Genomic DNA, 12,032 nt, shown 5'->3' with positions numbered 1-12,032 from the left:
TAGGAGGATCACTTGAGCCCAGGAGTTCGAGGTTGCAGTAAGCTATGATCGTGCCACTGCGCTTCAACCTGGGCAACAGAGTGAGACCCTGTCTCTAAAGATAATAATGGCACCTACTTCATGAGGTTGTTGTGAAGATGGGTGAACACATGTAGAGTACGTGTAACAGTGCTTGGCATGCAGTAAATGTTGTATGGCTGCTTTTAATTATTATCACTGTGATTAATACCTAATATGTTTGAATATATAGAAAGGAGATTTAACACCAGGGAAGAATTTGGAGTTAAATGATTGATGTGTATATAGTAACACAAACAAATGACTGAGACAGAAAATTGTTAATTCCAGGGAAAAGAAAAAAGTTGTGCCGAAATAGTCATCACGGCATAGATACCATGGGATTCAATGATCAACACTGACCATGAATCTCACCAAAACAATGATATACCTGTCTTAGGGAGGTGGAGTTAGGAAATGTGTATGTGAGTAGGGGTGTAAAGAAAAGCTCAATCTCTATCTTCCATAGTGGAAAGCCAATAGATAACACCCAAAACATTCTTTAAAACTATTAAAAAGAGTAAGGGTGCTTGCTTCTGGGCAGCTGGAATCTGGTGGAAAACAAAGCATGGAAGAGCTTTTTTTTTTTTTAAACAAGACTTAGAGAACTATTTGATACCTTTACCACTTGTAAATGAAACTAAGAGCTAATTGCAAATTACGAAGTGACAACAAATATTCATAAAAATATGCAAGAATGATAAAGGGCTATTAACCTAAATATTTTCAAAAGCCTCTTTTAAAATCCATAAGCTAAGATAAATAAATCAGCAATGGACAGGAGAAGGAAATTCACAAAAGGGAAATAAATGACCAATAAAAATGGGGGTGGGGGGAAATTTTCCTGCCTGCTAAAAAAAGTACTAGAAATGAAAACTATGAGGTAGTATCTTTCCTTCAGGGCTGTGGATGAATTCCAATCCCTGGGCACCTCTTCCTCCTCCTCACCTCACAGGCACTGCCATGTTCCCCTGGCTGGGGAGCGTCCTCGTTAGCTGGCATGTTCCCGACGGACTTGGACTTCAGCCCTGGGGCTTTCTTGCTGACAACTTTATAATTCCAGTGGGATCGGTGGACTCAACAGGGACTGCTGGGGTCAGAAGGAAGATCCTGCAGCTTTCACTGTGAGATCTGGCCCAGGGACTCCGCAGAGACTCCAAGAACTCTGGAAAGACAGTGTCCATATGATCAGAGGCAGATAGCACTTACTACACAGACATCTCCTGGGGGAACCAAAGTACAGTTCACTGCACTGGATACTGTGAAGTAGATAAAGTCCAAGAAACACATATTCTGCTTATCAATTAAAATAGAATATGAGCAAGAGCGTGAGATTTGGACTAAAATTAATAAAGGTTTAAATTCTAGCTCTGCCAACTTTTAGCTATGAGAACATGAAAAAGCTGCTTCAGGTTTATTTTTCAAAATGAATTTGAAATATTTATCTCAAGTGGTTATGAAAATTAGATGAGATTATGTTTCAATGGTACTTAGCGCTGAACTGGCCCCAGGTAAACACTTAATACATGTTACCAAGTATTGTTATAAGGAAGCATGTAATAGTAGGTAATTTACACAACAATCCTTTCATCTGTGTGTTGTTATAATCATTATTATTTCATTTTATGCACACAGAATTAGAGGTTTAGTGGTGTTAAGTCAAACCCAGTCTACCAAGGCTCCAAAGTTCACGCCGTCAAAGTTATATCATATGATACCTTTTCCATGGTAGGTTCAAAATAAATGTGGTTCTGTTTAACAGATGTTGAAAATATGACCCTGAATTCAGAATAAAAAAGTTAAGTAAAATTTCTTGAAACAGAAGAGACATGCTATAAGAAAAATATTAATAGCCTGGGACTAAAGTTTTTTAATTAACTCAAAAATATCCAGAGGTAAAACTGTTTCCTCGTTGAGGGAACTAGGGAGGAGAGGGTGTCTCTGTGTCCAAGTTGAGGTACAATTTTATTCTGATCAATTATTAGAGGCACTGTAGATTTAGTCATTCTTGTTAAGAAAGGAAAAATATCTACTTAAAAAAGAGGAACTTAAGACAATGGAAGTAGGAATGGGATGAAGAGGAAAAGAGAAAGTAAAATATATAAAGAGTAAAATAAAATAAAAGGCATGAACAAGTTAAATTTTAAAAACATAAAAAGGATGTTATACCAAAACAAGAGGGAAAATATACTTTATTCTCTTATAGTAATGGAACTTTTACAAAATTCCTTCAAATAACTTGGCCACCAAAAAATCTGATAAATGTTTTAATGTTGGGAATTGACAGGTTTACATTCTCTGATCGTAACATAAGATGTTCAACAACATCAGTCATTAGGAAAATGCAAATCAAAACCAAAATCTTTCATGTATTAGGAGACCATGTCACATCCACTAAAATGGCTAACATAAGAAGAAAAGACAGTAACAAGTGTTGGTGAGCTGTGAATAAATTGGGGCTCTCATACATTGCTGGTTGGATTATAAAATGGTGCACTCATTCTGAAAAACAGTTTGGCAGTTTCTCAAAATATCAACCATAAAGTCACCATATAACCCAGAAATTCCACTCATAGATATCTATGCAAGAGAAATTTTTAAAAACCCATGTCCATTCCAAAACTTGTATACAAATATTTACAGCAGCATTATTCATAGCAGCCAAAAAGTAGAAACAATCCAAATGTTTGATGTCAATTGATGAATGGATAAAATTTCGCATATATACACAATGGAATATTATAACATTTGGTAATACAAAAGAAGTACTAATACTTACTACAACATGGATGACCCCTGAAAACTCTACCCTAAGTGAAAGAAGCCGGCCACAAAAGACCACATATTTTGTGATTCCACTCATGTGAAATATCCAGAATAGGCAAATCCACAGAGACAGAAATAGAATAATGGTTGCCTAGGGCTGGGAGTATGAGGTGGCATGAATGGTAAATGTCTGCTAATGAGGACAGGATTTCTTTTGGGTGTGTTGAAAAGGTTCTAAAATTAGATTGTGATGATGGCTGCACAACTCTGTTAATATACTAAAAACCACTGAGCTACATACTTTAAGTGGGTGAATTTTATGGTATTGGAATATACCTAAATAAATCTTATTTTTTAAAAGGGGAAGAAAACTTTTTCCTGAATAACCCAGGATCAAAGTGGGAAATCAATACAGAAGCTATACAAATTTTACCAGAAGTTACGGAATACAGCATTGTATTTGGAGTGAAACTTACTGCTTTAAATAGCTTTGGTTTTAATTAAAAATAAATACAACCCAAAAATGAGCTATATATTTGACCTAAAACATTAGAATTAGAAAAAACAAAATTAAGCAAAACAAAAACCAAAACCAGGAAGTAATTAATAAAACCTTAACTAAATCAAATAAATATAGGAGGTTTAAAGAAAAAAAAGAAATGAAATGACCAATGTAGCCAGGCGCAGTGTCTCATGCCTATAATCTCAGCACTTTGGGAGGCCAAGGTGGGAGGATCGCTTGAGCCCAGGAGTTTGAGCCCAACCTGGGCAACATGGTGAAACCTTATCTCTACAAAAAAATAGAAAAATTAGCCAGGCATGGTTGTGTGCACCTGTAGTTCCAGCTATTCAGGAAGACTGAGGTGGAAGGATTGCTTGAGCCTGGGAAGTCGAAGATGCAGTGAGCCACAGTTGGATCACTGCAGTCCAGCCTGGATGACAGAGTGAGAAACTGTCTCAAAAAAATAAACAAATGGAAATGACCAATGTCATAAAAAAAACTCTCTAGCAAATCAGATAAAGGAGTCAAGAATGTGTGTGTGTGTGTGTGTGTAGATATAGGAATAACATAAGATAATTATCATCATCAGTCATTAGGAAAATACAAATCAAAACCCAAATCTTCCATTTGATTAGGAGACCATGTCTATGCAAGAGAAATTAAAACATATGTCCATTCCAAAACTTATACACAAATAGTCACAGCAGCATTATCCATAATAGCCAAAAAGTGGAAATAATCCAAATGTCCATCAAGTGATAAATGGATAAACAAAATTTGCCATATATATACAATAGAGTATTATTTGGTAATAAAAAAGAAGTACGGATACCTATTACATCATGGAAGAGCCTTAAAACCATAGAAACCATACACACACATACACATATACATATATTCAAAATGAGAGGAAAATCTTTCCCAGATAGGAAGGTGTTTAAAGCAGTTATTGCAGAACATTATGCATAACTGTATAGCAATGCATTTTAATACTGCCATAAAACAAGTGCTTCCCTAGTAAAATGCAAATTAACAAAGTTAATATAAGAAAAGAAAAGAAACCGAGTGTGGTGGCTCACACCTGTAATCCCAGAACTTTGGGAAGCCAAGGCTGGCAGATCAGTTGAGGCCAGGAGTTCAAGACCAGCTTGGCCAACATGGTGAAACCCCGTCTCTACTAAAAGTACAAAAATTAGCTAGCATGATGGCACGCACCTGTAATTCCAGCTACTTGGGAGGCTGAGGCAGGAGAATCGCTTGAACCCAGGAGGCAGAGGTTGCAGTGAGTTGAGATCACACAAACTGCACTCCAGCCTGGGTGACAGAGTGAGACTCTATCAAAAAAACAAAACAAAACCAAAACACAGAAAAGAAAGAAGAGGTTAGTACATGTAGAAGAGACCAGAAAAAAAATTAAAACAACAAACACAAATCGGAAGACTCTGAAAGGTAGAAAGGTAAGGAGGACAGCTTGCAGACCTCAGGACTTGAACAGCACAGTGGTTGAGTTCCCTGGGTTTTCCTTTATCCTCCCATATATCATCAAAAGGTACTGCAGAAACTTACAACTCAGAACCATCAACAGGAACAGACTCCCCCCGCCAAAACAATATGGCTCCAAGAAAAGCCATTCCTGTTAACGGACCAGGAAAAAGGTGACTTCGCTGAACAGAAAACCTTTTTGAAGATACACAGCCTTCTCCAGCCAAACACTAATGGAATGCACCTTCCTTTCAAGCACCTGCTGAACATTCTCCAAATAGACCACACCGGGGGTCATAAAACACCTCCACAAATTGAAGTCGTACAGAGTATGTTCTCTGATTATAATAGCATAGAACTATCAATCAACAACAGAAAGATAACAGGAGAATCTCCAGATACTTTAAATAATATATTTCTATATGATCCATGGATCAAAGATGAAGTCCCAAGGGAAATTAAAATGTGATGAATGAAAACGAAAAACGTAACATATCAAAATCTGTGGGGTACAGATAAAGCACTGTTGAGAGGGAACATTATAGCACTAAATGTTTATGTGAGAAAAGAGGAAAGGTCTTAAATCAATAATCTAAGCTCCCACCTCAAGAAACTAGAAAAAGAAAACTCAAACTCAGCGGAAGGAAGTAATAAATACAAGAGCAGAAATCAATGAAATTGAAAACAGAAAAACAATAGAAAAAAATAAATAAATCCAATAGCTGGTCTTTTGAAAAGAACAATAAAACTTGTAATCCTCCAGCAAGATTGACAAAGATAAAAAAGACACGACTAGAAAGATGGCAGAGCAAGAGCAAAGAAAAATCCCTTTGGTTCCAGAAAATCTCCTGAAAAAAAGAGGAAGGTTTATCAAGCCCTCAAAGCCACCCAGGCAAAGCAGGCACTTTTGGCAAAGAAGGAGCAGAGGAAAGGAAAAGGGCTTAGGTTTAAGTGACTGGAATCATTCCTACATGATTCCTGCCGGCAGAAACGTGACAAGGTGCGTCTCAGACGACTAGAAGTGAAACCTCATGCCTTGGAATTGCCAGATAAACATTCCTTGGCCTTTGTCATACACATCGAAAGGATTGATGGTGTGAGTTTACTGGTGCAGAGAACCATTGCAAGACCGCCTAAAGAAAATTTTTAGTGGTGTCTTTGTAAAAGTTACCTCCCAGAACCTAAAAATGCTGCGTATGATGGAACCTTATGTGACCTGGGGATTTCCAAATCTGAAGTCTGTCCGGGAACTCATTTTTAAACATAGACAAGCCAAGGTCAAGAATAAGACCATCCCTCTGACAGACAGTACAGTGATTGAGGAGCACCTGGGGAAGTTTGGTGTCATTTGCTTGGAAGACCTCATTCATGAAATTGCCTTCCCAGGGAAGCATTTCGAGGAGATCTCATGGTTCTTGAGCCCTTTCCACCTGTCAGTGGCCCGTCATGCTACCAAAAATAGAGTAGGCTTCCTCAAGGAGACGGGCACACCTGGCTATCGGGGTGAACACATCAATCTGCTCATCCACCAGCTGAACTAGACCCAGGTGCCAAACTGCAGTAAATTTGTATCAATGAAGTGGAAGCATGTGTTTTTATTTTTGGGGGGAATTTTTATCAAGTATCTTCAGAGAAGTTTATCTCCTGCTTTATCTTCAAAAACTGGAAAGGAAGGGTCAAAGAAAAGACAGTAGCTCGCCGGGCGCGGTGGCTCACGCCTGCAATCCCAGCACTTTGGGAGGCCAAGGCGGGCGGATCACCTGAGGTCAGGAGTTCAAGACCAGCCTGACCAACATGGAGAAACCCCGTCTCTACTAAAAATACAAAAATTAGCCGGGCATGGTGGCGCATGCCTGTAATCCCAGCTACTCAGGAGGTTGAGGCAGGAGAATCGCTTGAACCTGCCTGGGAGGCGGAGGTTGCGGTGAGCCGAGATTGCGCCATTGCACTCCAGCCTGGACAACAACAGCAAAACTCCGTCTCAAAAAAAAAAAAAAAAAGAAAAAGAAAAGAAAGAAAGAAAAGAAAAGACAGTAGCTTATGTTCATGGCAAGCACCTCTCATCACAGTCCAGTTCCAAGGAAAAATTCCAGCATTTTCTACATTGGCTGCGGCCTCATCTGAAATCAGCACATTCCACGGAGGAAGGAGTCCTGCTTTGCTGCATCTTCTATCCTAGGGTTTAATGTTGGTTAATGAGTAACTCTAGCATTTGTATAATGCTTCCTAAGAATCCTGCAGCAGTCGACCAAGCCCAGGGACATAATTGAATCTGGAGATTCCTGGGGACTTGTTTTGAAAAAGACTCGAAATACACATAGGAAGAAAGGCACAAAAATAAATGTTCACTTGTCTCTGCAAAAAAAAAAAAAAAAAAAGAGAGAGAAGACATGAAGACACAAATTACCAATATTAGAAATGAAACACAGAGATGTAACTGCAGATCCTGCAGCCATTAAAACAGGGGTATCTAATCTTTTGGCGTCCCTGGGCCCCACTGGAAGAAGAATTGTCTTTCACCACACATAAAATACACTAACACTAACGATAGCTGATGAGCTTTAAAAAAAATGCAAAAAAAACTCACAATATTTTAAGAAAGTTTACGAATTTGTGTTGGGCTGCATTCCAAGCTGTCCGGAGCCACATGTGGCCCACGGACAGCGGGTTGGACAAGCTTGCATTAAAAGGATAGTAAGGGAATACCACAACAACTTTGTGCACATAAATTCAACAACTTGGATGAAACAGTCCAATTCCTTGTAAAATGCAAAGTACCACAATTCACCCACTATTAAATGCAGGTTGAATGTCTCTTATCCAAAATGCTTGGGAACAGAAGTGTTTCAGATTTCAGTTTTTTTTTATTTTGGAATATATGCATATACATAATAAAGTATCTTGCAGAATGAGACCCAAGTATACACACAGAATTCATTTATGTTTCATGTACACTATGTTACCTTATAACATAGCCTGAAGGTAATTTTATATAACATGTTTAATAATTTTGTGCATGAAACAAAGTTTTCACTGCATTTTGACTGTGACCTGTCACAAAATCAGGTGTGAAATTTTGCTTGTGGCATTATGTTGGCACTCAGAAAGTTTTGGATTTTGAAGCATTTTGGATTTCAGATTTTTGAATTAGGGATGCTTAACCTGTAGTCTAAAATGATATTAAATAGACAATCTGAATAGTTACATAACTATTACAGACATTGAAGCCATGATCAAAAAGCTTCCAAATGGAAGTTTCCAGGCCCGGATGGCTTCACTGGAGAAGTCTACCAAATATTTAAATATTTAAATAAAAATTAGTACTTATTCTACACAATCTCTTCCAGAAAACAGAAGAGGAGGAAATAGTCCCCAACTCATTCAATGAGGCCAGTATTACCCTAATACTAAAACCAGACAAAGCCAAGAGCAGTGGCTAACACCTGTAATCCCAGCACTTTGAGAGGCTGAGGCAGGAGGACTGTTTGAGCCCAGGAGATTGAGACCAGCCTGGGCAACATAGTGAGACCCGGTTTACAAAAAATAATAAAATTAGTTGGGTGTGGTGGCGTGTGCCTGGAGTCCCAGCTACTCAGGAGGCTGAGGTGGAAGAATCACTTGAGGCTGGGAGGTCAAGGCTGCAGTAAGCCATGATCACACCACTGCATTCCAGCCTGAGGAACAGAGTGAGAGCCTGTCTCAAAAATAAAAAATAAAACCAGACAAAGATAGTATAAAAAAGAAAACTATAGACAAATATTTCCCATGAACTTAGATGCAAAAATCCTCAAAAAAGCATTAGCTAATCAATTCCTTCAATATATCCAAAGAATTATACATCACAACCAAGTAGGGTTTATTCCAGGAATGTAAGACTAGTTCAATATTCAAAAATCAATCAGCATAACCCTCCATACTGACAAGCTAAAAAAGAAAAAAAATCACAAGATCATCAAAATTCAGAGTGTTGATGAAATTCAACACCCATTCACGATAAAAACTACTTTTGAAATTAAAAATAGAGGGGAACTTCCTCAACCAAAAAAGAGGGTCCAAAAAAAGAAAGCCCTACAGCTAAAATCATACTTAATGGTAAAAGGTTGAATATTTTCCCCCTAAGACTGAAAACAATGCAAAGATGTCCACTCTCTTATTCAACATAGTACTGGAACTTCTTGCCAGTGTAATAAGGGAAGAAAAGCAGAGGTATAAAGATTGGAAAGAAAGAAATAAAACTATCCCTGTTTGTATATGACATGATTGCTCATGCAGAAAACCCAAGGAATCTGCCAAAAAAGGTGTAAAACCTAATAATTGAGCTCAGCAAGATTGCAGGATACAAGACCAACAGACAAAACTCAATTGTATTCCTATATATAAGCAGCAATTTAAAAGATAACACCATTTATGACCACTCCAAAAAAATTAAATACTTAGGTATAAATTGAATAAGACATGTACAGAACTTGGGTGATGAAAATTAAAATACACCATTTATAGAAATTTTAAAAGATCTAAATAAATAGAGAGACATACTATGTATATGGATTGGAAGACTTGGCACAGTTAAGACTTAACTTCTTCCCGAGTTGGTATACAGGTTTAATGCAATTCCTATCAAAATCCAAGCAAGATGCTTTGTAGATAGAGACAAGATTTTCTAAAATGCATATAGGAAAGGCAAGGGAACCAGAGGCATTAAAACAATTTTGAAAAAGAATAAAGTGAGAGGAATCACTCTATCCAATTCAAGACAGCAAGGTAGTACTGGCAGAGGGATAGACACATAGACAATGAACTGAATAGCAAACCCAGAAAGAGCCCACACACAAGTATGGCCAACTTATTTTTGACAATGGTGAAAGACAAGTCAATGGAGGAAAGATAGTCTTTTCAACAAATGGTGCTTCAGTCTGGACATCCATAAGCAAATTAATGCACCTCGACCTAAGTCTCATACTTTATACAAAAAGTAACTCACAGAGGATCACAGACAGCAGTAAGGAGACACAGACAAATCACCATCACAGTGGAGAATTTCTCTCTCCTCGAAGTAATAGAAGAAGCAGACAAAAAAGGATAGATTTTCTATGACACAACTGACGACTAAATAATTAAATATTATTTTCAAGTTATATATAGAACGTTTCTAAAAATTCACCACGGACTAGGCCATAAGTCTCCTTATATTTCAAGGAATGAGCTTCACGTAGATATTTTTCTAACACAGAAAACTAAGGTTAGAGATCCATTACAGAGATAAACTTTTGCACAATGAAACCCCACTTTTGAATAACTCCCGGGTAAAAGACAAATGAATACAAGTTAACACTCTTAAAAAACATAATGCTCCAAACCCAATGGGGCTTAGAATGAACTTTAAGACCTTAACGGTGATATTAGAAAAGAGAAAAGCCTGCAAAATGATGAGTGAATCATCCAACTCAAGTTAGATAAACGATTCCATCACTGGCCACACAGAATCGCCCAGCACTCACCCTCCCCGGCCCCCCATCACCTCCACATCCCTGGGCACTGAACGTCGAATCCTCCTGACAACTATCAAACCCCGGCTGAGAACCGGCGAGAACCGCAGCCGCTTCCGGTCACTACCCCTAGCACCGCCCTTTTTCGGGGTTTGGGACTTCACATGAATGAGGGAAGGGGGGGTCCGCGCGTGCGCAAAACCACCTTTGAAGCTGCTGTTAGCCAGGAGTCAACATGGAGAAGTTACGGAAGTGGGTGCTTTGGGACGTTCGGTGCCCCTCGGCGGCGTGGTCAGGTGGGGAACATGGCCGCGCCTACGTCGCGCTTCCCCATGGGGTACACCATGTTGGAGGAGTGTCCATCCGTATTGAGGATGAGGACACCTCTGAACTCACAGAGCAGGCTGTGAGTTTAGAGCTGTCTGCTCTAAACTCAGGTGGAGCTGTCCCGCTGGTGGCAGGGAGCACGGGTGGGGACGTTTCTCTGGGCGGGCTAACTGGAGGAGGGGTCTTTGGACCTGTAGTCTATGGATCTGTGTGATACCGCTCCGAGAAACTGAAGGGCCTCTTGGAAAGAGTCAGGGGCGGCCGCGGCTATCTCCTGGCAGATACCACAGGATGAGAAGCGGGGAGATGTCAGGCTGGTTACAGGCTTCTCCTAGGACATACCACAAGGGAAGGAGGAGGAGGAGGAGAAATCATGGTTATGCAAGCCCTCCTAGAATATGCCATGAGGTGGGAAAAAGGGAGAACTCAGAGTGCTGGGTTCCCCTCCTGCTGTGCCTGTGGGGCTTGGATGCGGGGTTTGAATGCTGCAGCAATTTACCTTATCTCCCACTCCATCTACCCCAGCTAAAAAGGGACTACGTAGTACCAATACTAATAATTTTTAATGTGTCCTTAGTCCAATGCAATATGTCAATAAAAATCTTTAGGAAACTTTATTATTTTTATTTCCTCATGAAGTAAAATATATGTGGTCATGGTGCCCTTACTTTGGAAATGTAGCTTTAATACAAGGCTCTGCTTCTACCCTTCAACCAGTTTGCTGCTCCATATCACCTCCAATGTGTAAATTCTGGAGATGCCCCTGCCCTCTGGGAGATGTCACTGGAGCAGAAGGGGAAGAAGTCGTGCAGTCCTTCACGTAAGAATGCCTATTCATCCTTCAAAATCAAGTTCAAATATCTCCTCCTCCAGAGAATCCTGACAGAGCTAGAAGCCTGTGTGCCCTCCTGAAAGCCTTTCTGAATCCTCAGGTGAAAAAAATATTTTGAGAGGACCTGGTGTAGGCTGAAGTGTGGACTTGCTGGGGGCTCTCAATCCAGTCTTATCCCCTCTGGCCCTCGGTTTAACAATCTCGAAGGTTAGAGGTGTCCTAGTCCAATTAGCCTCAAACTAATTTTTAGTCTGACAGATCCAGCAATCAATAAGGGAGACTGCACACCAGGGGCACCATGGGCAGCTCACTAAGCAAAGGAAAAGATAGAGTTCTTATAGGATTTTGAGGAATAGTGGAGTTCAGATGAAATTAAATGAAGCAGTGTTTTAGTGGGCTCAAAGGAAAGCAGGGCTGTATGTAAAGGGTAATTGTCAGGTCTGGACTGTGAAGTGAACCCAGAGTGCTGTTTCCTTGGAAACAATTTAGATGTAGAATTTTGTGTCCCCAGATAACTCTTGCCTAAAGCTTTGCACCTGGGTTGAAAACTGAATCTTGCTTCTCTGTCTGGAAGTGACTT

At 39.5% G+C, this 12,032-nt stretch overlaps 1 protein-coding gene and 2 pseudogenes across 6 annotated transcripts in view; 2 read left to right on the top strand and 1 right to left on the bottom strand.

Annotated features, from left to right (window-relative positions):
- The window catches only part of ZNF81 (zinc finger protein 81), a 92,962-nt gene extending 82,528 nt beyond the window's left edge, over positions 1-10,434 (bottom strand). Inside the window, exons 1-4 of one of the 6 annotated variants that reach the window (XM_063804448.1) lie at positions 10,326-10,411; positions 6,865-6,982; positions 4,541-4,659; positions 1,006-1,222 (exon numbers count right to left, since the gene is read on the bottom strand). In XM_063804448.1, the coding sequence (XP_063660518.1) occupies positions 1,006-1,059 (54 nt within the window). In that variant the 5' untranslated portion in view covers positions 1,060-1,222; positions 4,541-4,659; positions 6,865-6,982; positions 10,326-10,411. Of the gene's footprint in view, positions 1-1,005; positions 1,223-4,540; positions 4,660-6,864; positions 7,167-10,305 lie in introns of those variants that run through there. The other 5 variants (XM_054676803.2, XM_054676802.2, XM_063804447.1 and 2 more) reach the window with 5 other exon arrangements.
- On the top strand, positions 5,523-6,426 carry LOC465610 (ribosomal protein uL30-like; annotated as a pseudogene).
- A 43-nt stretch (positions 10,435-10,477) lies between the features above and the next one.
- LOC134809325 (uncharacterized) lies at positions 10,478-11,317 on the top strand (annotated as a pseudogene).
- The last annotated feature ends 715 nt before the right edge of the window (positions 11,318-12,032 follow it).

This window comes from Pan troglodytes, chromosome X (genome assembly GCF_028858775.2).
Source record: "Pan troglodytes isolate AG18354 chromosome X, NHGRI_mPanTro3-v2.0_pri, whole genome shotgun sequence".
NCBI lineage: Eukaryota > Metazoa > Chordata > Mammalia > Primates > Hominidae > Pan > Pan troglodytes.
This window is presented reverse-complemented; position numbering and strand designations above follow the sequence as displayed.